We start from the raw sequence: 25971 nt of genomic DNA, 5'->3' as shown, positions 1-25971 counted from the left end.
AGGCCTCCTTATGGAAGAAGCTAATGTTTTCTAGATAATGACCTGACTGTGCCTTTGGGATTTTTCATGGTTTCAATTTCCTAGGTGGCTTAGTTATTTTTATACTATCTTAAAATGTTGCTTTTTATTCTTTTGATGTTGGTATCTCAGCTGCTCTGACTCATAACTTCTAAGCTATTAAGACTTAGTGGTGAGTTCTTCTGGCTAGAATAAAGTTTTTGAAATGGCAATACTAAACAATTTTTGAGAACTTTCACTTTCCTCTTGATTTTCAGCTATTAATATACAACCATGGTTTTTCTGTTGTTATTTTTCATTTTATTTCTTTTGGAAATAATGTTCTACAGCATAAAGTCGTTTAAACTGTTCATTTCTTTCCTTGTGCAGAATTGGTTATCTTGGGATCTACTGTATGTCCCTTCCATGGTCAAACCTGGGAATGGAAGTTGGCACATAAAGGCTCCAGCCAGCCTTTGACTTAAGCACAAATGTGGGCAGAACAAGGCCACTTGTGCCTACTTTTGAAATGAGAGTCATTCCAAGTTGTAGAGGCAGAGAGGATAGAGGTCATGAATGAAAGTTTTTGAGGTACTTAGATGAAATATGATTTTGAATCACCAGTGCTACGGATCAGGAGTTCAGGCTTTTCAGTTCTTCGTTCATTAATGGAGAAATCAGATCACTAGTTAAAAAGTGACCACGTAAAGAGGTAATTTCTTGGGAATTACAGCGAAGTCCATTTATTCGGCAAAAAAATTTTGAGCATGTTGGATGTAGTGGTTAGGTATTTACTCCTGTCTTGAGTTTTCTGTAGTTACTAGGAAGTTTGAACAAGGTCACTTAAACCTTCTAATCCAGAGTTTTGAAACTGGAATAACTAGATTTTTGGAACAGAACTTTACACAGTAGGCATTGCAATGTTTGAATTGTTTCCAGAGTTCTTAACAGCTACAAGTCTTTAATGGAAGAGCTGTTGGTTTTTTCTCTTGTTGTGTGTTTTCAACCATGGGTTCAGAGTATTGAAATGCCCAACTTGGTTGCTTTGAAAATATTTGCCCTTCATGTTCCATGTTACCTTTCCTGCAGTTAGAGTAAATTGTTAAAATCTCATGTGTAGCTGTAACCATATTAAGCTGCTTTACAATGATCTCACCATCTATAAGGTTGATAGTCAAAGTACTTGGGCTCTGGGTGTTTGCTGTATTGTTCTCCAACTTGTTTCCTCAATGACTGGTTACCAGATGTTTATATGTTAATGTCAGGGATAATTCAGCTCTGAAGATTCTTTGGAAGCCTTCTCATTTGATGTGTCATAGGGGTTGAGTTCCTAAAACTTGATGTACTTGTTGATCAGCTTAGTCTTCTGGTTATAGAAATGTTTTCAAGTAGTGAAAGTAGCTCTCTATGAGTAGAACAACTCTGGGTTTCATTTGGACTGTTAATACTGAGCATTTTCACATTTTAGTGCCCTTAAAAAGTTTTTAATTGTTTGGCTTTAAAACTTACAGTGGTGACATGGATTGATCCCAGAATGTGATTTTACAAAAGTTGGAATTTCTTTTAGCTTCTTATGAATATTGAATGGAAATTGGTATTATACATGGATTCAGTCTGGGTTGCGCATTGTACTTGAGAAGTGTGAAAGTTCTTTTTCAAACCCTAGATTCTGATTGTATAGTGACTAAAAGGGACAAGGAGTAGGGAGGTTCAAATTATTCTGGAATGATCTTTTAGTATAATCATTTAGATTTTAAAGATTGGTAAATGTGAACATACTGCCATGAATTTATGTACCATCTTTAGCATAACCCAGATTTTAAGTCCTTATAATTAGATATCAGAGATAATTGCTTTGGAAATATTGGGATATATTAACATTTGGGGGCTGCTTATGTTCTGGAATGCTTTTGGAAGATTGCTTTTTTAATGATAACATTATTTGCCTGATGATTTTCTTATTCACCTGTCTTTATAGTGAAGTGTATTTCTCCTGGTCTTTGCATTTTTTTTATCTGCTAATTCTTTATTATTGCATTCTGCCAATTGAGTTCTTATAGGTGGAAAGATCTTTCAGCATAGTGATTAAAAACATGGACTTTGGAGCCAGACTCCCTGGGTTCAAGTTCTGGCTCCATTTTTTACTAGTTGTCATCTTGTGCAAATTATTTATTTTTTTTTAATTTTTTTTAAGGTTTATTCATTTTTGAGACAGAGAGAGAGACAGAGCATGAATGGGGGAAGGTCAGAGAGAGAGGGAGACACAGAATCTGAAACAGGCTCCAGGCTCTGAGCTGTCAGCACAGAGCCCGACGTGGGGCTCGAACTCACGGACCGCGAGATCCTGACCTGAGCCGAAGTCGGACGCCCCACCGACTGAGCCACCCAGGCGCCCCTTGTGCAAATTATTTAACCTCTGTGCCACAGTTCTTAATCTGTAAAATGCTGATAATGTTACCTATTTCATAAGGTTTTGGAAAAGTATAGCTGAGTTAATGCATTTAAAATGCTTAGAATAGTAGTTTTGAAACTTCAGGGAACATCAGATTCACCTAGAGGGCTTGCTGAAGTAGATGGCTGGGCTCCAACTCCAGAGGTTCTGATCCTGTAGGTCTGGGAGGGGCCTGAGACTTTGCATTTCCAGCAAGTTCCCAGGAGTTGCTGATGTTTATGGTCATGGAATCAAGGGAATAGAACAATGCTTGGCATAGTGTTAACTTTTTTCTGGACTGATTTCTCAGTCCCTGAGTAAAACACTTTACTTTCCAGTGCTGTTTAGTACTGCTTTGAGCTGGAAGTGTTTTTAAAATCCTCTGTTGCAGTGGTTCTCAAAATGTGGTCATTCAAAATGTGTGCAACAGCAGCAGCATCTGGGAGCTTGTCAGAAATGGAAATTTTGGGGCTCTATCCCAGTCTTTATTTTAAAAGTGTGTCTTGGCTTAACTGGGGTGTCTTAGACTTTTTTTTAAAACAGTTTTGTTGAATAGCCAAATTATGGAAAGAGCCTAAATGTCCATCAGCTGATGAATGGATAAAGAAATTGTGGTATATATACACAATGGAATACTATGTGGCAATGAGAAAAAATGAAATATGGCCTTTTGTAGCAACGTGGATGGAACTGGAGAGTGTAATGCTAAGTGAAATAAGCCATACAGAGAAAGACAGATGCCATATGGTTTCACTCTTATGTGGATCCTGAGAAACTTAACAGGAACCCATGGGGGAGGGGAAGGAAAAAAAAAAAAAAAGAGGTTAGAGTGGGAGAGAGCCAAAGCATAAGAGACTGTTAAAAACTGAGAACAAACTGAGGGTTGATGGGGGGTGGGAGGGAGGGGAGGGTGGGTGATGGGTATTGAGGAGGGCACCTTTTGGGATGAGCACTGGGTGTTGTATGGAAACCAATTTGTCAATAAATTTCATATATATATAAAAAAATAAAATAAAACAGTTTTGTTGAGACATAATTCCCATACCATACAACTTGCCCATTTAAAGCGTACGGTGGTCTTCAGTGTTTTCATGGTTGTAGAGCCACTACACACCAATTTTAAAACATTTTCATCCCTAGAGGAAACCCAGTACCACCACTCATTATTTTATGTTTCTATAATTTGCCTAGTCTAGGCATATCGTAGAAATAGAATCATATCATATGTAAGCAGCATTAATGTGATTAAAGTGTTTTTCTTTTATTGTAACTAATAATATACAAATAGGAAAAACCACCCCAAAACAAATTTATAGTGTAATAAATTATTTTAGGGCAAACACTTTTGTAACCATAACTCAAGAAATAGAACCTTGCCTGTTACCCTGTTAAGTCCATCCACCTGCCCATCCCAACCACAGAATCCAGAAAGTATCTCTCTGGAAAGTATCTACTGTTCTGAGTTTATAGTAATCACTTGCATTCTGTTCTGTCTTTATTATCCAAGTGTATATCCCTGGACAGTTAATTTGCTTTGTCCATTTATTTAAAACTTGATGTATTTTAAATACTTGTAACTTCCCTTTCTTTCTTTTCCTTATGCTATATCTGTTGAAGAACTCAGGCCATTTGACCTGTGGAGTTTCCCACAGACTGGATTTTGCTTATTGCCTACTCAGTACAGTTCTTACATATTCCTCTGTCCTCTATATTTCATGCAAATTGACAGTGGATCCAGAGGATTTTATAAATTTAGGTTCATTCCCTTTGGCAAGAATATTGGTGGTGTGTTCACAGCATTCATTAAGTTGTAATGATGTCTTGTGTTTTTTTTTTTTATATTAACAGCGATTTCTGAACATTAGTCATTGGGAATGTCAAAATGCTGATGTTCTAACTCTGTCATTTTGTTTTCATATATTAAGTGGAATAATTATAAGGTTACTCAGTGATACAGTTTGTAGGAGAAGGATAGGATTAATGATGAATTAAAAAAAATTTTTTTCTGGCCACGTATTAGTTTTGTCATGTTGGACACATTAACGTATCTTTTGCCTCATCTGGGGAAAATACATTATTTGTGGGGTTATTGGGCTTAAATGGGAAAATGTAAGTTGTTAGTACACTCTATGTGGTCAGTAGATGGTTATTTCTTTAACATACTATTTCACTTAACCCCTCCAACAGCTCAGAGATGGGCAGTCACGGTGGTGAAGTGATGGCCAGTTAGCAAAGCCTGTCTGGACCCTTCAGGTCTGTGTTGGGATCATCAGTGGTGGGGAGGAAAGGGTTGTTCTTTGGTCATTTTTGGGCTGACTCTGGCCAGTGATAACTGGGTGTTAACCAGAGTAGTTTTTTCACTTTGCCACACATTAGGAATCACATTCATATCCTCTGAAGGGTCTTATCCAGTTCTGTGGTGATGTGTAATAATACATTGGTTGTCTTTATCTCCCTATATCTACACAGCCCCCTGTGGCTCAACTTTGTTCTGTTCATGATTCTGCTGTAACCTTAGTAACCCATAATGAGTCTTCGTAATGGTCATCAGTATCACCACTGTTAACATACTTCAGTAGCACCATACACAGATTAGAAAAGAGGTAAATATTATCCCTTTTAACATTTTATATATTCTCTGAAGTACAGCACATGGCATATAGTAAGTGTTCAGTAAATTGGAAGCCATTGTTTTTTAAATTAATGTATGTTTTTTCTTCATGTCTTAACCTCTTTTTAGTTCAGTAAGCATTTACTGAGTGTTTTTAAGTACAAGGATCTGGGGACATAAAATGAATGGTCGTTGTTCTCTTCACTGAAGAAACTCAGTTCATTTAAGGACTGGGATGATGTTTAAAGGTCCTTAGCCTTTTCCTTTATGTTAACATTTTTTCCCTGCTTTGTCCATGCATGATATAACCTATTATTTTTTAAAGCTCTCCTTAACTCTTTATCCCCAGCCTTTGAGACTGCTGATATGTGAGAAAGCCTGCAGTTGTCTTCTATGAATACTGGGTAATACCAAGAAAAACCTTTGGGTTTCAAAATGGCACATGTGATTAACACTGTGATACCAGTTTATAGTCTTCAGGTGGACCTTTAACTGGTTTCCAGTCTCCATCCTATTGCTTTGACTGTCTTCTGCTCTCTCCCTCCTCTCCCCTCCCTTCCCCTATCATTCTGCAAGATGTTTGCTGCATAAAGGTATCTATTTTTAGAGGTATTGGGTATTGGCTCCTATACCCAATTAGTGATTTATAAAGTATGTAAAGAGACCACTGTGCTTCATATAAACTAGAATTGGAGTGTGCCTCAGGTTTCATTCTCAATTATGAAATGGTAATCAAAAAGCCTACTTCATAAGTTGCTATGAGCATTAAAGTGAGATGATGTATTATTTCAAATGTTTAAATTTTACAGTATACTACAAAGGTAAGGCCATAGTAATTTATGTAAAATAAATACTTAATAGCTATGTTACTTGGGGCAAATTACTTCATCACTGAAACAGTTTCCTCATCCTTTAAATAAGGGTGATGAGATATCAGTCACTCAACAAATATTTGAGGACATACCCAATAATGCTAGATACTGGGGATATAGAGGCAAGCAACTGGAGGAGGGAGGGCAGCATGGTGTACCAGGGGAGAGAGACTTGTAAATCACAGTCAAAATGATCATTACAATGAGGAGGAGTGAACAAAATGTGCTATAGCAGTTTATGGGAGGGCATCAGAAAATGTCACAAAAAAATTTATTCGAGTTAAACAAGATTTGTGAAAAGTACATCATGAACTCAAAGAAATGCTGTACAAAAATGAAGTTAGTTAAATGTATCCCAAATGAATCAGTAGCCACAACCATTATTTGATTTCTTCACAAGACTTGTGCTTTAGTTGTGTTTATTTCCTTAAGCTAGATTTTATGAGCTCCTCTAGGGTGGTGTTGTGTGCTCCTATAATAGGTATCCTGAAAGTACTAAGTAAAACGTTGGTTTGCGAGCATAATTCGTTCCGGAAACATGCTTGTAATCCAAAGCACTCATATATCAAAGCGAATTTCAAGAACCATTGACTAAGTTGGGATCATGTGACATTTGGTGTCACTTACATTGCAAGACATCGCTTGTTATTAAGTTAAAATTTATTGGAAAGGTGTGCTCGTCTTGCGGAACACTCACAGGAAAAGTTACTCGAAATCCAAGGTTTTACTGTACTTGCATCTAAAAGGATCTTTTTCATTCACTTATATCATTTTCTACTTTCTGTTACTGAATTAATTTAGGAAAAACTAGGAAATGTGTTATTTTGGGAAAAGATTCCTACTCCCACAAAAATATTCAGTCATCATTAATATTTTGTTTGGTGTGTTCCCATCTTAATAAGAGTAACGGTTTAAAAGTAAGAGGAGCAGAAAATTAGGGACAGACTTTACCCAGAATAGGAACTAAAACTGTCTGGTAACAAGAAAAGATACTCAAATACCAGAATTGCAAACTAAAATGAGATACTTTTTAACCATTAGATTGGCAAAAAATAGTTAGATACTACCAGGTCATGGCAAAAATACAGGTGAGAGTATGGTCTTAGAATACTGCCACAAGTGGTATAAATTAATACAGCTATTTATACGGAGATAATTTTGGCAAGTTGCAAGATAGCATGTACTATATGGCGCTATTTATATATTTTTTAAAAACTAGGGTAAAATGATTATTTGGAAGGAGTAGCCAAGGCAAACTTTAGCTTTTTCTGTAATTATTCTGTAATTATTGCATTTCTTTTTCTGAGAAATTCAAAACATACTGAAGAATACAGAGAATAATATAACAAAAACCCTTTCCTTACCCCCCTCTCCTGAGCTGATGATCATCTTTAACATTTATTTTTACCTTAGATCTTTTAATGGGGAGGTTTGATAAAAGGGGAAATATTTGGGGCGCCTGGGTGGCGCAGTCGGTTTAGCGTCCGACTTCAGCCAGGTCACGATCTCGCGGTCCGTGAGTTCGAGCCCCGCGTCAGGCTCTGGGCTGATGGCTCAGAGCCTGGAGCCTGTTTCCGATTCTGTGTCTCCCTCTCTCTCTGCCCCTCCCCCGTTCATGCTCTGTCTCTGTCTGTCCCAAAAATAAATAAAAACGTTGAAAAAAAAATTAAAAAAAAAAAGGGGGGGGGAAATATTTAAGAACTTTCTCCCAGCATTCCCCTCCCTACTGCTATCTTTACCACGAATTGCTTGAATTATTATATTGTGAGAATGGTATAAATTACTTATGTAAGTAGAAATTTAAAAACTATGTGATGTTCACACTATTACTTATGTAATATTGTTTGCATACTTGTTAAAAGTTTATAAAACCATTTAATAAGAGTACTTTGGGAATGGGATGTTATTTAGTCATTTGTTCATTTTATTGTAATTCTTGTTTGAAAATGCTTTCCTGACTTTAAGTAATGTTCCCCACGATTATAGAAGTATACATGGCTTACTATTGAAATAATACAGATAAGCACAGAAAATTCTTGCCATTCAGATGAATACTATTAGTATGTTGGTACGTAATATATTCTTCCAATGCTTTTCTTTATGTTTGAGTAGCATAAGCACACTTTTTTTCAAAAATTTACTCTTTGCAAAAATGTAATTCATAACCTTCCCTCCAACTTTTTATTGTGAAAATTTTCAAACATAAAAATGTTGAAAGACTAGCAAAATGAGCATCTATATCACCAACAGTTGTTAAAATTTGCCATATTTGATTTATATGTACACATGGGCATTTAATTTTTCTGAAGCATATGAAGTTAGAGTGACATTTCATCCTTAAATCCTTTGGCAGGCATGTCTTAATCAGGACCTACAATGCCATTTATCACACCTAGGAAATTCGTTCTTTTTGTTAATATTATCTAGTATCCTGTCCATATTTACATTTCCTTGGTTATCCCCAAATTGTCTTTTTTTTTTAGCTGTTCCCCAAACCAATATAGAAATGGTGTTTTGAAATTTGTTGTTCCCACTTAATATATTGATCTCTGTTCTGTCATAATATATACTTCTATAACATTTTTAATGGCTGGATTATATTGTGTACATGATTTATAGTTTATTAACCAACTCCCTATGTTCAAACCTTTTTAAGTCCTAGTCTTCCATGATCTTTAACAATGCTTCCTAGCACACAGTAGTCCATTTGGTAAATAAGTGCTGAGTAAAGGAAAGAAACTCAAGAGCATCCAAATGAGAAGTCTTTGTGACATTATGTTTATTTCCTTAAGAAATTTCTAGAACTGGAATGCAAAACTGTAAGACTTTTGATACTTCTCAAATTGCCCTTCAGAAATATTATCCTGCATTATTCACTGTGGTATGTTTAGCATATAATCCATGTTGACTTAGAGTATGACAGCACCTCAGGGTAAGCCCTGATACATTAGTATTAGAGAAGAGCATAAATCCGGATAGATTCAGTATCCTTGCTATAGGTGGCTCTTTCCTTACGTTTATACCTACTTCCATGTTTTGTGGGGGCTAGCTTGACTCCTCCAGCCTAGAGTACCTTGCAGTCCTTTGACCTAATCTGGGTATCCATTTCCAGGCTCCTCAAATTTCCTAACTGTCTTTGCAAGGCCATCCTTAAGAGGCAGTATAGTCTGGAGAGATGCAGGTATCACTTGACAACCTTTCACATGGAGCATTTTGGTTTTTTATATTTTTATTTTTTAATTTTAGAGTGGGAGCGGGGATGAGGGGCAGAGAGAGAGAATCTCAAGCAGACTCTGCTCAGTGTGGAGCCTGATGTAGGGCTCTGTCTCACAACCGTGAGATCATGACCTGAGCCAAAGTCGGGACGCTTAACCAACTGAGCCACCCAGGTGCCCCACCAGTGACTTTAAAATGGTAGTCTTCTGGGGTGCCTGGGTGGTTCAGTCGGTTAAGTGTCCAACTTCGGCTCGGGTCATGATCTCACAGTTTGTGAGTTTGAGCCCCGCGTCAGGCTCTGTGCTGACAGCTCAGAGCTTGGAGCCTGCTTCGGATTCTGTGTCTCCCTCTCTCTCTGCCCCTCCCCTGCTTATGCTCTGTCTCAAAAATAAATAAAACATTAAAAAAAATTTAAAAATGGTAGTCTTCTCCAGGTCTAACAGAAGAGCTGAGAAAGAACCTGTATTTGATATTATCCATATCAAACTCATTTTTTTAAAGTTTATTTAATATTGAGAGAGAGAGACAGCACAAGTGGGGGAGGGGCAGAGAGAGAGGGAAACAGAGAATCCCAAGCAGGCTCTCTGCATTGTCAGCACACAGCCTGATGCAGGGCTTGAACTCATGAAACCGTGAGATCATGATCTGAGCCAAAACCAAGAGTAGGATGCTTAACTGACTGGCGCCTCATCAGACTCCTTATTTTTTAGGCTCAGGTTAGGGGAAGTGATTTGTCCAAGATAACAAATGTTGCTGATTAGTGGTGGAGTTGGGTGTCAAACCCAGGTGAACCTATTTTCACGGTGCTCTATCTTTTCTTGAAACTGAACTGAATCAGTTTCTAAATATTCCAGCAGATACCATCCATAGAAGTGCAGAATAAGTGGCCCCTTCCTATAAGAAAGTTACCCCTCATAATCGGGAAATTTTAGGGAAGTAGAAAGGTAAATGAGAAAAAGCAAAGAAAGCTCAGTTTCTTTGTCCTTTTGACTGTGGTGGCTACTTTCAACACGGGGATCAATTTTGAGCTCTTTCATGGGACAATTCAATTTGGCTATGTGTGTTACCATGCATATTTATGGATGCCATAAGCTTGTAGATAGGACTGGATTTCCTATTTGTAAAACTTTCAAATTAATGTTTTCTAAGCTCATCTTTTTTCCCTTTTCAAACATTTTAAATTATAAAAGTAACGTGTTTACTGTTAAAAGATTCAAACAAAATATTTTATTTAAAAATTAGTGTCCCTGTCCTTCCCCAAATGATAGTCTTGTTTTATTCATACCACATTTCAAAAATCTTCTGACAATTTGTGTATATTCTTTTATACCTTTTAGCATCTACATACTGTGCTTATCTATTTATGTGCTATGTGTATTTTTATGTTAAAACATACAGCTCAACTCCATTCTTTTTAATGGTTGCGTTGAATTTCAAAGCATGGATCTAGTATAATTTAATCACTCCCTACTGTTGAGCCTTAGAAGTAGAATTCATTCTGGGTCAGAGTGGTACCATTTAAATTTTTTATCAGTACTGCCAAAATGACCTCCAGAAAGGCTATACTGAATTACCATTCTGAACAGCAGTGTCTTTCAGTGCCCTTTTCTCCACATATATCTGCCAAAACAAGATACTGTTGATCTTTTTATTTTTAATTTTAACCAGTCTGGTAAATGAGAAATAGCACCTTCTTGCTTTGGTTAGAATTTTTGTAAGGATTAGGATGAGCAAATGTTACATCCTCTGTAAATTGCAAGTTTTTGCCCTTTTTATCTTATTTTAATGTTTTATGTATTTTGAGAGAGAGCAAGAGTACAAGTGGGGGGGGGCAGAGAAGGGGAGAGAGAATCCCAAGCAGGCTCCGCTCTGTCAGCAAACAGCCTAATGCAGGGCTCCATCCCATGAACCATGAGATCATGACCTGAGCCGAAATCAAGAGTCAGATGCTTAACCAACTGAGCCACCCAGGTGCCCCAAGTTTGTGCTCTTTTACTTTCAGTCAGATTATCTTACTATGTTTTGGGAGTTCTTTGTATATTAGAAATAAATTTTTTGCCAAGATTAAAAGAATATTTACATGCATTATCTTCTAATACATTTACAGTTTAGCTTTTTGTGTTTAAGTAATAATGTGAAGTAGGTGTGTGCTTTTATTTTTGTCCAAATGGTTAACGGGTAGTTCCTATTTTATCTTGGGAAAGACTATTTGGTTTTTGAATATATGTTCAGCTTAAAACTGAATTATTTGGGAAAGTGTAGTTTGTTAAAACATAAAAGTTGGAACTTGTGCCAAATAGAAAACTGGCTTGGTTACTTTTTGGTCTTTAGTTTTTGAGAATAATTCAAATTGTTCATGTTTAATATTTAACATTTGTCTTGAACTGGAAATAGTGCTTTAAGAGATTGTAATTACTTTATTTTCATTTTATATGTTTGAGGCCCAGATTATCCTAAGGTCACAAAGTTAGTTGGTGGCAGGGAATTAGAGTACCTTTGCATATTATTCATTCGTTTTCAGCAAACATCTTTCGTGTTATAGACATAAATGTTTTAAAGCAGCAGATTGTTCACATTATTTGGCTTAATTAAAGGACATTGGAAATGAGTGTATGCCAGTCTGTGTGTCGTGCCATTAAATTTACTCAGCCAGTTTTGTCTATATGCTGGGACATAATTTTTTTTTCTAAAAGTGTTGTTTTAAGTTTTCTTGTCAATGAACTAATTTCAGCCTCATAAAAATCCTATGAGGTTGGAGTTATTTTATACTGAGAGGAGTTTGCTGCCCTGTTGATAATTGCTCTAATTATTGTTCTTTTAAATCATATAAAAGAATCTTGGTCTCTCTTCCTTCTAAATTCATTTGAACCAGCTCAAAATAATTGAGATACACTTAAAATCTCTGATTCTTAAGTTGTATGGCCCAGACAGTAGTTAGTAGACTGTTTAATCTTTGGAGAACTTATAACTAACTTGAGAACGAGATCCAGAGCTGCTCGGTCTCATCAAAGTTGAGTTTAATTTTTTGGTTCATGTCAGTACTTTAATATTCTAGAGATTGATATATGCCTAATATTCTCTTTCATATTCAGATAACATGTAGAAAGGTTGAAAAGACCAGCTCTTCCTTGCTTTTGATTCTTTCTGTTTGTAATATCTGTCATAAGATTGTTACCCTTAGGGGCGCCTGGGTGGTTTAGTTGGTTAAGCGCCTGGCTTTGGCTCAGGTCATTATCTCGCAGTTTGTGGGTTCAAGCCCTGTGTCAGGCTCTGTGCTGACAGCTCAGAGCCTGGAGCTTGTTTCAGATTTTGTGTCTCCCTCTCTCTGCCCCTCCCCTGCTTGATCTCTGTCGCTCGCTCTCTCAAAAATAAACATTAAAGAAAAGATTGTTGCCCTGAGATTAATCTGGAACTACAAGAACTAGAACGGGGCACCTGGGTGGCTCAGTTGGTTAAGCGTCTGACTCTTGGTTTCAGCTCAGGTCATGATCTCACAGTTTCATGAGTTTGAGCCCTGCATCAGGCACTGTGCTGACAGTGTGCAGCCTGCTTGGGATTCTCTCTCTCCTCTCTCTGCCCCTCCCCTGCTCTGTCTCTCTCTCAATAAATTTAAAAATTTTTTAAATACAAATAAAAGAACTAGAGCAAAAAATAATATGGCTTATTCATTGCCAGATACAGTCCTTTGAGATGGACTATGTTGTTTATTTTACAGAGGTTACCCATTCATAGAGGTATAGGAACTTGTGTAAGATCATACAGCTAGTAAATGGAATTTAAGCCCAGTCCCATTCAACTCCCAGGCCTTTGTACTGTGCTGTTGTCCTCTACTTCATTTTGACTTTTCTTCCAGTAGTATTCCTCAATTTCTACCTTTAAACTTAAATAATCCACAATGTACGGTAGCAAGTAAATATGTTACTGAGGTCTCTTCTCTCCCCATACAGATACATCTTTTGTTAGACTATTTTTAGGCATTAAACTTAGCTTTTATTTAGAAATATACTTAATCTAGCCTTTTATTTTTTTAATTTTTTATGTTTATTTATTTTTGAAAGAGACACCGCACAAGCAGGGGTGGGGCAGAGAGAGGAGAGAGAGAATCCCAAGCAGGTGTACCTGTTACCCCCTCTCTAGGGGGACACAGAATCTGAAGCAGGCTCCAGGCTCTGAGCTGTCAGCACAGAGCTCGACGCGGGGCTCAAACTCATGAACTGCGAGATCGTGACCTGAGCCAAAGTCGGATGCTCAACTGACTGAGCCACCCAGGCGCCCCTAATCTAGCCTTTTAACAGGTTTGTGCCTCTTCTACCTTTCTTCAGGATATGGGACTAGAGGATTTTATCCAGGAATACAGAATTCCCTCTTACACAGAGGAGGTTTAATCTTGAGAGATGCTGTATATTTCTTTGTAAATCCAGGGATATGAGACAGTTGGAGCTGAATAATGCAAAAGGGTTGGAATTCTGTTCTTCGGTTTCCTGTACTTTTTGTATTTGACAGTAGCCTATCGTGGCTTTAGAGGCAAAAACCATATGCCTGTGTTTCATTAAGTGAAAGTGAAAACAATGTAGTCATTAAGCAGGCTATGTCTTGGAGATCTTTTCTGTGGGGTGATGGTTCCTAATGTTTCAGGTCATAGATCTCTTTAAGAAGCCAGTGAAAGCTATAAACTGTGTTCTCAGAAAAATACCAACATATGCAGAAACTTTCCATAGAACTTCAGAATTATTGTGGGGATCCCTTGGTATAGGACAAGAGGAAATGTTTTGATTATGTCCAAATTGCTGTGTTGTTTGTTTTTATATTTTCGTGTATATGTTGATCCAGATATAAAGCACTATGCCCGCAAAGTGATACTGGGCTAATTGTTTCACTTTTGCCGAAGCTGTACTCTGCTTTATGCAACGTGAATCTCTAAAAATCCAAATTTTTAAAAAATCAAGAGAATTGTGGTTGGTGTTATATAAGGATTTATTTTATGTATTCTGTTGCTCTCTTGTAATTGTGTTTCTGGCTTTGCTTTGGCCACCAGGAAGTTGTAATTTCATTGTGCATTTTCATGTACTTTTTGTTGCTTTTATGTAATCATTGCTTCTAGTTTTCCTTTTTCTCTGATTTACATTTCTGAACACCTGGCTATCTCCTAGCACCTATTGCAATGCCCTGTGTGTAGTACATTCATACCTATATGTTGAATAGAATATATGCAGAATAAATGAATCATAAATTGGTTTCCTCAGTTGAAAATTTCACCAAGAGTGTGACTTGGGTTTTTAGCTTCCTTAAACATTTACTGGATAGTCCTTCATGTATTATTCTAATAAGTGACGGTTCCTGTTCTGGTGACAGTAAAGATAAATAGACACAGTCCCACTCATGCAGAACCTACCCTAGTGGGGAGACTGATATGTAAATAAAGAGGTGTGTTGATTGAGGATATATGCAGTACACAGTGGGGGCACAAAGGAGGGAGTGATCAATTTTACTCTGGGGAAGAGGGTATCTGAAAAGGCTTCATAGAAGTGACATTTAAGCTGAGCTCTAGGGGATATGCAGAGAAGCAGCCATTTTAGCAGAAAGCACAATCTGAATCAAGGTATTAAAAGTCTTGTATGTTAGGGGAACTATAAAAAGCTTCGCATGGTTAAAGCACTGGGGAGCCAAGGGTAGTAATATGTAATGTTGTGGCCCTGGTAAGAGAGGTGAGCAGGGACCAGGTCTTGGATGCTGGGTTAGGTAAGGAGTTAGCACTTGATGATGTAGGTAGATTTTGAGTTTGAGGAGATTGCTCTGGTAGTGATGTGGAAGATAGAATGGAGGGACCTGGCAGGATAAAATCTTAATTTAAATTTAATTTATGAGATTTTCAAACATGTACAAAAGTTAGAGAATAACATAATGAACCTGGGTGTACCTGTTACCCAGCTTCAGCAGTTATCAACACATGGCTATTCTTGCTTTATTTATACCCCATTCTTTTAAAGAAAATTCCTAAGTCAGTTACAAATAGGCAAAGCACAATTAATACTATCTAACAAAGCAGCTCTTACATCTGGCTGTGCAACTAGATCACCTATGTAGCTTGAGAAAAAAGTTCCCACCTCCTATTTACTGAGTCAGATACTTGTGTGGCCTGACATTTTTAGTTCTTAAAATGAGTCTCAGATGATTTTGTACAGCCAGGGTTGAGAACTCTGGATTTAATTTTTAAGTAAATTGTTTTTAAGATAATTTTTAAGCAGCTTGATTTCTGGCAGATGTTTTTTCTGAACTCAACTGAATGTTGCCTGTGGCCCTTCTGGGTGAAGTTCACCTATTAGAAAGTGGCACACTTTTTTTACGGTTAAGTTCTTAATATTAGTTTGAATAGAGAGTATTAGTTTAAAGGCTGATGTCTTAATTTTCGGTAGATGTGGGCAAGACTGAAAGAAAACGCATTTGCATCTTTGAAATTGGATATGATGAAAAGGAAATAACCATTGTTACAATTGATCTCTTACACCAAATCCAGCCACAAGTAAGGAAGGGGATGTGAGACAGATCAGTCTTAGTGTACTAGGATTATTCCAGAGCACTAGTTGAAAATGCATAGACAAGGAATCTCTTCCTGTCTTCCTTAATTTACATAATTTTCATGCTGGCATTACTCTTTGTTTTTTTTTTTTTTGTTTTTTTTTTTTTGGTCATTGTTGGGAATGCTAAGAAGGGGCTGCTTGGCATGCTGCCATTTCCTTTCTTCTGGCGAAACTGATCTGTGACTTTGGTGAGCCCTGTTTTTGTTGCCTGATTTTTCTGATGCCAGTTTGTCTCTATTAAGTAATTGGGAGTAATGACCAAAAGGATAACTCTTAGATCTGCAGCTTCCCAGGGCTGTAGGGTAGAGCAAATGTAGGGGATGCATTCTCAGACACCATTCTTTTCTTTTTAATTTTTTAAAATGTTTACTTATTTTTGAGAGAGACAGAGCATGAACGGGGGAAGGGGCAGAGAGAGAGGGAGACACAGAATCCAAAGCAGGCTCTAGGCTCTGAGCTATTAGCACAGAGCCCAATGCGAGGCTTGAACCCACGAACCATGAGATCATGACCTGAGCTGAAGTTAGACCCTTCACTGACTGAGCCAACCCAGGTGACCCTCTCACACACCATTCTTACCTCCAGAGTCGGTATTGGAGGTTTCAGATTCCTCATCCTTGGTATCCCTGCAAGAGATTTTTTTGAGTATACTGCAGAGCAAAGATATACACTTACTTGAGGTATATAGTGTTTACAGATTTTGAAGGAGAATCAACCAGGGTAATTTCCAGATTTGTCTTGAGTGAATAAAAGCTATTTTTTGGGGGCGCCTGGGTGGCGCAGTCGGTTAAGCATCCGACTTCAGCCAGGTCACGATCTCGCGGTCCATGAGTTCGAGCCCCGCGTCAGGCTCTGGGCTGATGGCTCAGAGCCTGGAGCCTGTTTCCGATTCTGTGTCTCCCTCTCTCTCTGCCCCTTCCCCGTTCATGCTCTGTCTCTCTCTGTCCCAAAAATAAAATAAAAACGTTGGGAAAAAAAAATTAAAAAAAAAAAAGCTATTTTTTGGTTGCTTTATTACTACATTTTACTATCAGTGTCCAATAAAATCTAGGTCAGCAATCCTCAGGGTCATGTTTTATTTATATGGCCAAGGATAGGGTTATTGGTGTCTATAGGAGGGGTTTGGCAGGATGGGCTATGTATATAGACATTTTGTGTACTATAGAGTTGTGGAGCAGATTTGGTTTTAATCCAGCTCTACCACTTACTGAGTATGTGGCTACTCTTGGCCTTAGTAAACTGGGAACAGTCTTCAAGTTGTTACAGCTTCATACAAGGATTAGAGATAACGCATAGTTAGGTGGTCAGTAAATATTAGCTGATGTTATTATGATGACACATGGGTTCTGTGATTATTTGTTGGATGGATATTAATGTAAATAATCAGAAACTAGACTGGATGGAAATGTGCCCCCTTTAAGAAATCAGTTAATGTGCTGTCTGTGCCTTCCTAATCAAACAGTGTATAGCAGGCTGGATTTCAAAATTCACTTCACTGCTTCCTGAGATAATGGATGGTCCAGGCAGTTCTCACCTGAATTTTCTTTCAGAGACTCTTAGAGGCAAAGGCTTTTGCTTTGTGGTACATTGGAGGTTAGGGTTCTCTAAAGCATTTTTTGTTTACAAACGGCCATAATGCTTTTCCATGATTTCAAGGGGAATTTTAGGCTGACTCAGATTCAACCATACTCCCATACATGTTTGAAGCATTTCTTAACCTACCAATACTAAATCAATAAATATTGAGTGCTTGCTGTGTGCTAAACTCCAGGATTAAACAGCAGAGTGTATAGGAAAGAAGCTCCAAGAGCAGGCAGCAGCCACTCCAGGGCATTTGTTTAGATGATATTGTTCTTAATTTGATTCATGCCATTTGGAATAGGGGCCACTCTTTTCAACCTTAAGAAAAATTGTACAAAAGGAAAATTCTTACTATAAATGGATGCATGATTATAGAAAGGCTGGAAGGACCTGGAAAGCGTGAAGCATAAATAAATAAAAACCGTGTTATCATGCCACCTAGAGGCAACCACTGATAATGTATTTTTTTTTTTTTTATCTTGCTCCCAGGTTTGTGGGGTTTTGTGTGTATGCTTGTTTTAAACTTCCTCACCCTTGTGGCAAACATTTTGTCATTAATAGGGACGTGATAGGTACAGGGTACAATGTAAGCACATACAGAGATAGTCAAGTATTAAGAGATTGGGGAGAGGATTGTCATAATTCTCGTTAGTACTTGTGCTTTCAAAATCCAGATAAGTGTTCATTATGTTAAGGTGAAATAGTGAGAGGTTTAAGGGTCCCCTACCCTCAACTTTCTTAGGGATTTTCTTTCTGTTACCTCCTCTTGCCCTCTACCTTTCAGTGACCCCATAATTCTCTGCTTGCATTTACAGCCACCTTTTCAGAAGAGTTTTCTACACGTTCCATCTGTATTGCCTCGCTTTCCATTGGTTCCCTGACTCACTCCAGTCTGGCTTCCCTTCCCACCATCCCCCTGAAACTATTGTTGGTCAAGTTATCTCTACCCCCAATTTCAACATACATTTTTCGGGACATACCTCATTTCGACATTGGACACAATAGATCAGTCTGGCCATCTTTTGTCTTTCATGATAGCATAATGAACTAGTTTTGCTTCTACCTCACCAACCTCGCCTTTTCTGGTAGATTGGGGTGCCTGGGTAGCTCAGTCAGTTAAGCGTCTGACTCTTGATCTCGGCTCAGGTTATTATCTTGCCATTCGTGAGATCGAGCCTCGCGCCAGGCTCCACACTGAGAGTGTGGAGCCTGCTTGGGATTCTCTCTCCCTCTCTGCTTTCCCCCTTCCCTGCTTGTACGTGAGCGCTCGCTCGCGCTCTCTCTCTCTCTCTCTCTCTCAAAATAAACATTAAAAAAAACTGTTGTATCAAGTAGGAACTTAGTTCTGGGCCTCTTTCCTTCCTTCTTTTTAAGTCATCATCTCCAGACCCATGACTTCAAATACTGTCTATATGCTGACAGTCACAGATTTTTATTCTCAGTGTGTACTTCTTTCATGAACTTCATTCTGTAAATATTTGTCTACCTGTCATGTGGAAGATGCTGTGCTACATGCCAAGAGCTTAATACTGTAGAAAGTCAGACTAGTTATATTGATACTTGCTATGAGAGAAACAAGCAAGGTAGTGTAATTGAAAAATAACAGACCAGCTTTAGGTGGGTTGCCATGGGAAGCCACTTTGGGTCTTAAAGTCACTCCTTAAAGGGAACTAGCTGAGGGAAGAATAGGTGTGTTGGGGCAGAAGCATTCCAGTGGAATAGCAGTTGTAAAGGTCTAGAGGCCAGAAGGAACTTAAAGCATTCTAGAAACTAAATGGAAAGACTAAAGTGGTAGTGCAAAGAGGAGATTGGAGAGAATTGCAGGAACTAAATCATGCCAGAGCCCTGAGACTCATGGTTAGAGTTGGGATATAATTTTAGGGAAACTGTTGAAAGGTTTTAAGCAAGGAAGTAACATGAGCTGACTTATGTTTTAAGATTATTTTTGCTGCTCTCTGGAGAATGGATTGGATGAAAGTGAGTATGGAAGTGAGATCAGTTATCCCTGTTTCACAGTTGAGGAAACAGAAGTGCACAGAGGCTGATTGTCCACGCTCATACAGTGAGTAAGTGATACAGCAGGGATTCTAACCTGGGTTTCCTGATTTTGAGCCTGTTTTCTGATCTGGTGCTTCTCAAACTTTAAATATATTAATCACCTGAAGATCTCATTAAAATACAGGTTGATTCTTCAGCTCTGGGTGAGATTCTGCATTTTTAATAATTCTCAGATGATGTCAGTGCTGCTGATCCTTCAGCCATACTTTGAATTGTAAGGCTAACCTGCCACTATACTCAACTGCTATTGAGCCAGCTTGGAAATTACTCCTCTGCTTTTAAGCTAATTCAGTATTGAAAGTCATTCTAAATTTTATCACCTGGAGGTGGTTACACAGAGTGAGTTGCCCTTTAAAGAGTGACTTCTCCTCAGTATATATTAAGTGAACACCCTTGCCTTGATGTAAACAAACCCTGTAAAACCAAGATTAGAAACCTCAAAGGTAAATGAAGTTTGGGGGAAAGGAGGAAGGGAAAAAAGAAATGGTTAATTAAATAGAAGTGTTAAGTAATGTATAGCTGTGGATGGTGGTTCATAATTCATTAATTTCCTTAAAGTTGATCTTTAAACCTTATTTTAGGAAGAAATCTTTAATTACCTGTAAAGATTGCTTGGTGCTCAGAGTTCTGGTCTGAACCAACAAAGGCAATAGGCCATTTCCAGAGATTTGTTTAGAACTAATTTCTTTTTGTTAGAGGCTTTTTTATGTAATGGGATTTTAACTTGTTTAACTTCTAAGCATTAGGTAGAACTCATTCCCTGGTCATTAGTATGATTTGACAGTATCTCAGCTTCTCACATTGTGCCCCAGCTTCCTGTCTTGCAGTAATTTTCTGAATAGGATCTAACAGTGTAGAAGAATCTGTCACAAATACATGTTTTCATCTGCAGGAATTTATTGTAATAAAACTAGTGAAGTGGGGCGCCTGGGTGGCTCAGTTGGTTAAGCATCCGACTTTGGTTCAGATCATGATCTCACTGTCTGTGAGTTCGAGCCCTGCATTGGGCTCTCCACTGAGCGCTCAGAGCCTGGAGCCTGCTTTGGATTCTGTCTCTCTCCTTCTCTCTGCCCCTCCCCTGCTCTCTCTCTTTTAAATAAATAAACATTAAAATAAATAAAACTAGTAAAGCGAACAGCATGTTATTAAAGCATGGACTTGGGAGCCAAAAAGGCCTAGATTTAAATCTTGGTGCCAACTAGCTAGACAAGCCACTTAATTTCTCTGAGCCTTCGTTTTTCTATCTGTAAATGGGACAAAACTTGGTTTGAGTGGTGAGGATTGTATGAAAGACTATTATATGAAGACTCTAGGCAGCATGTCTCAAAGTTTGTTCTTTGGGATACTTACATTCATGGACTTCGAGTAGATAACACTTGAAAAAATTGTTCTGTGGCCTAATAAGTTTCCTTTACCCAAGGTTTCTTGGAGCCATTAGTAACGTAAGTCAGCCACCTAACTATTCTAAAGGAAAATGCCTTTTGTACTTCCATTTGTAACATTTCGCAAGTTACTAAAACCTTGTCTTCCTTCATGGAGCAAAATGATCTAAAATGCTTTAGGAAACACCAACCTGAGTATTGTCTGGCTTATAGTGAGTGTTCAAAAAATACTTTCCCTTCCCACTGTGAAACTAGCTTAGAATAACTAGGGGGGAAAAACTTTTGAAATATTCTTAATTGATGTCTCATGGACTGTGATACCTTTCTTTTTCAAACTATAGGTGTTTCTTGCAACAAAATTATATAAACAGGTTAACATTGCACTTGTTTGGGGGAACATGTGTGTTCATTCATTTGTTTTGGACTGGTTATTTGATTGGGTGCCTATCATCTGAATCTGTTCATGAAAAGTTTGGAGCCCAAACACTGGAAACTGAAAAAATACTTGCTCTCCCTGAACCTTGACAATTATGGCCTGGACTTACCCCTGTACTTTACCAATCAGATGCTCACACTTGGAACTTTTGGTGTCTAGAGCCATTGATGCAAATAACCTGAGACTGTTCAGAAATCATTCTACCACCGGGGTAGCTTCTAGGCCTCCAGAGTCTGGTGTTGACAGTAGAGGCACCCCCAGCTAAGCTGTGCCTGTGGGAGGTCCCTTGGCTGTAGTCCTAGACTGCATAGCTTCCTTGGTTCCTCCCCATTTTCTGAATGTGGATCAGTAAGCCTTCCTGATGATTCCCTGAGCTGTCTGTTATCCTTCCATTAAATCAGTTTTCTGCTTTAGTTAGCCAGAGTCTATTCTCAACCCAGGCCCTTGACTGGTACAGAATCCTAAGTCAAAACAGCTGTAGTTAAAGTGAGATATGTGTGTGAAGATTTGCCCATGACCTCATCTACATTTTCTTAAGCCATTAAAATACTTGGAGCTAAAAAAAAAAATAGTTGCAGCTACAAGCTAATCCTGCTTTTGTTTTGGAGGGTTGTTTGGGTTTTTGTTGAATTTTGAGAGTTCTTTGTGTATTCTAGATATTATATATAGTTTTGAAAATATTTTCTCCCAGTGAGTTCTATAGTTTAAGTCTGTGATCCGTTTTTTTATTTTGCAGTCTTAAATTGAGATAATCAACATACAACATTATAATGGTTTCAGGTGTACAACATAGTGATTTGATTGTATATGTATATATAGTGTAATGATCACAGTAAGTCTAGTTATAATTTTTTCTTGCATTGAAAAGTTTTAAGATCTGCTCTCATCAGTTTTCAAATATATAATACAGTATTAACTATAGTCACCATGCTATACATTACATCTTCATGACCTATTTGTTTTATAACCAGAAGTTCATACCTTTTGACCACTTTCACTCATTTCACTCACTCCTGCCTCTGGCATCTAACAGTCTGTTCTCTGTGAGTTTAGTGTTTTGGGAGTTTTTTGTTTCTTGATACTCTGCATGTAAGTGAGACCATACCATATTTGTCTCCTCTGACTTATTTCACTTAGCATAATGCCTTCAAGGTCTAACCATTTGTCACAAATGTCAAGATTTCCTTCTTTTTTATGGCTGAATAATATTCGTGTGTATCCACTCATCCATCAATGGACAGTTAGGTTGTTTCCATGTCTTGGCTGTTGTGAATAATGCAGTAAACATGGGGATGCATATGTCTTTTTAAGTTAGTGTTTTAATTTCCTTTAGCTAAATACTCAGAAGTGGATTGATGGATATTTTTAATGTTTTGAGGACCCTCCATACTGTTTTCCCATATTGGCTGCACCAGTTTACATTCCCACCAACAGTACACAAGGGTTTGCTTTTCTCCACAATCATCACATGTTTCATTTTGAGTTAATTTTTTTTTTTAAACTCCCACTTACTTGTGCTATCTCTTCCTTCTGTTAATCCAGAGCATCTTTTTTTTTTTCTTCAACGTTTATTTATTTTTGGGACAGAGACAGAGCATGAACGGGGGAGGGGCAGAGAGAGAGGGAGACACAGAATTCGGAAACAGGCTCCAGGCTCTGAGCCATCAGCCCAGAGCCTGACGCGGGGCTCGAACTCACGGACCGCGAGATTGTGACCTGGCTGAAGTCGGACACTTAACCGACTGCGCCACCCAGGCGCCCCGAGTTAATTTTTATGTAAAGTATGTGACTGAGGTCAAAGTTCATCTTTTTGCCTATAGATGGCTACTTGCTCTGGTACCATTTGGTGATGAAACTATCCTTTGATTGAATTGCCTTTTTAAGCGTCAAAAATCAGTTGGGCATATTTGTATGAGTCTATTTCTATTCTTACTGGTATATGTGTCTGTCCCACCTCCAGTACTACATATATTGTCTTGATTATTACAGGGTGGTATACATATGAATGTCATAAAATCAGAGAGAGGGATTCCTACTTTTTCAAAATTATTTTAGCTATCATAGTTCCTTTCAGCTATTGTAGTTCCTTTGTCTTTCCATATACATTTTATAATAATCTCAGTTTATTTAAAAAAAAAAGAATCTTGCTGGGATTTAGATAGGATCTGCGTTAAACCTGCATGTCAGTTTGAGGGGAATTGCCATCTTTACTATGTTGACCCATCTTAATCTATGAGGATGGTATATCTCTCCATATATATAGATCTTCTTTGATTTAAAAAAAATTTTTTTAACGTTTACTTATTATCAAGAGACAGAGTGTGAGCATGGGAGGGGCAGAGAGAGAGAGGGAGACACCGAATCCGAAGCAGGCTCCAGGCTCTGAGCTGTCAGCACAGAGCCCGACGTGGGGCTCGAACCCACAAATGGCGAGATCATGGCCTGAGCTGAAGTCAGATGCTCAACCGACTGAGCCACCCAGGCGCCCCCTTCTTTGATTTTTTTTAAATCAACATTTTATGGTTTTCAACATACAAGTCCTGTACATGCTTCGTTAGATTTACACCTAAGTATTTCAAGTTTTGTTTTGAGCAATTGTGAGTGGTAGTGTATGTGTCTATTGCCAGTATATAGAAATAGATTGATTTGTGGATGTTTATCTTATATCCTGCAACTTTACTGAGATCATTTATTCTGGGAGAGGTGTTTTTGTACGTTTGGGGGATTTTATACTTAAATAATCCTTTGTCATCTGCACATAGGGAGTTTTGTCTCCTCCTTTCTGATCTGTGTACCTCTAATTTCCTTTTCTTATTGCAGTGGCTAGAACTTCCAACACTGTGTTGAATAAAAGTGGTGAGAATGGACATCTTTACTTTGTTCCTAATTTTGAAGGGAAGGCATTCAGTGATTTGGGTTGTATGGTGTTGGGGCTGGCTGCTACTTCCTGCAGCAGAGTTAGTCTTATAGCCTCCCAGCAAATGACTGCAGCCACAATAATGTGATAGCCACTTGCTTTAGGTAATGAGTATGAGAAGTTTTGTGAGGAAAATCAAAACTGAGTATAAGTAGCTCACTTACAGTTTTTACTACATGGATCGGATTGTTGCCAGAATCCTATTGGCCTCATTTTAGATATTTTGGAAGTTGTTGGCAGCTGGCACTTGGTTCATTTTTTCTTAGATGCTGAGGTAATTTTTTAAAAAGTAATTTGGAATCCCATATCTTAAAATGTGAACCTTAGAGGGAAAACATTTTTTTTCTTCCAGGAATGCATTTTAGAATATACTCTGGATGTTTGATCAGTTCTTCCTGAATGCCCTTTGGTTGAAGAGATACCGACCATGTAGGCAAATAACACTTTATTTCCACACTACTGAGTATGTTGGACTAAATCTAGGCCAGAAGCTGCCTGAATTTTATACCTGTGCTTGGTCAGCTTTATATTATGACCGCCTTCTTGGGGAAGGGACACTCACCTTCAGTTACTGCTATGTAGCAAATACATTATTATCAGGAGAATCTTTGGTATATAAAGAGCTTTCAGTTCACCTCTACCTCTGTCCATGTGTCCTGGTTGCTAATGGGAGAATCCTTTATTTCTTCTTGTGCCTTGGTCAGAGTATCTTGAGGGACCTGTCTACCATGAAAGATCACCTAGGTTTATACGAGGGGTTACCCACTTTTGTGCCTTCCAAACTGAAGGATCTTAGTAAAATGATTGTGTTCTGTGCTCAGAAAACTTCTAGTGGGAGTCTTCTATATCATTTTCTAATTAACAATTAAAGTATTATGCTGCCTTTGTTCTTATAACACAACTAATATATTTTTATTGGTTAAAACAATAAAAGATACAAAGATGCATCTACATAATCCTTTTGGTCAGCAGTGAGTTAACATTTTGATGCATACCCCTTCTAAGTGGTTTAGATAGGTTTATACTATTTGTTTTGTAATTTTTATTTCACCATGAACATCTTTCTGTTACATAATTGTGTGCAGTGTTTATAACAATTGTGAAATATTTCATTTTAAACCAATCCTTTTTGGGCGTGTGTTCTTTTCCAATTTTTCACTATTACATATGGTCATGGAGTATAGGTTTTTATGGTTAAATATTTTGTGCATCCTTATGATTTTCTTTGGCTAAATTCCCAGAAGTAGAATTGCTAAGTTTTCCAGAAAACTGCAAGGATATGGTGAATTTTTCCATCCTGAGGTGTGTTAAAAACATTGTGATCTTTTATTTTCAATTATGAGTTTGAGAGGTTTGTTTTTAAAAAGCGCTTTAATTTTGGCTTAAATTGATTAGTCTTATGCAACATATGGATGTGGGCCAGTTTTATCTGGAGATATTCCTTATCCTTCCCTACCTCATAGCTGTGCTTGTGAATTCGCGTAGCATCATCATAACTCCAGAGTTTTTGCTTTAAGCATTTTGCATGCTCTTCATTTTATCTTATGTCGAGCATGTAGAGCTCAAGATTGCAACTTTAAATTCTCACTTTTTTGGGGAATTTCTTTTCAGATCATAAAACAGAAAATCGAAAACATGAAAGTAGACAGGACTAAACTGAAAAAGACACCTACTGAGGCTGTAAGTATCCAAAAGTATGGTCTTATTTTTTTCATTTTAGAAAAAGTTCTTGTAGACAGTTCACCATACTGACCTTCCAAATACATCATCATTTATATATACAAAGTGCAATAAAACAAGTTGTCTTGAAAAAGTCAAATTTGCTTTTGAACTTCCCTTGTTTAAAAAGGCAAATAAGCAAAAGAGAGGGAAATAAACCATTAAAAGACTCT

General features: G+C 37.8%; 1 protein-coding gene across 9 annotated transcripts in view; it reads left to right on the top strand.

The window, feature by feature from the left end:
* The window catches only part of HUWE1 (HECT, UBA and WWE domain containing E3 ubiquitin protein ligase 1), a 172760-nt gene that overhangs the window by 7138 nt on the left and 139651 nt on the right, over window positions 1-25971 (top strand). For 8 of the 9 annotated variants that reach the window (XM_047093660.1, XM_047093663.1, XM_047093664.1 and 5 more), the window contains exon 3: window positions 25691-25759. In XM_047093660.1, the coding sequence (XP_046949616.1) occupies window positions 25715-25759 (45 nt within the window). In that variant the 5' untranslated portion in view covers window positions 25691-25714. Of the gene's footprint in view, window positions 1-4615; window positions 4682-25690; window positions 25760-25971 lie in introns of all 9 variants that reach the window. The other variant, XM_047093661.1, reaches the window with a different exon arrangement.

Source organism: Lynx rufus, unplaced genomic scaffold, assembly GCF_022079265.1.
Source record: "Lynx rufus isolate CCGP_SWC_20201006 ecotype Redwood Valley unplaced genomic scaffold, mLynRuf1.p SCAF_35, whole genome shotgun sequence".
Lineage (NCBI taxonomy): Eukaryota > Metazoa > Chordata > Mammalia > Carnivora > Felidae > Lynx > Lynx rufus.
Note: the sequence above shows the minus strand (reverse complement) of the source record. Positions and strands in the feature narration are given on the sequence as shown.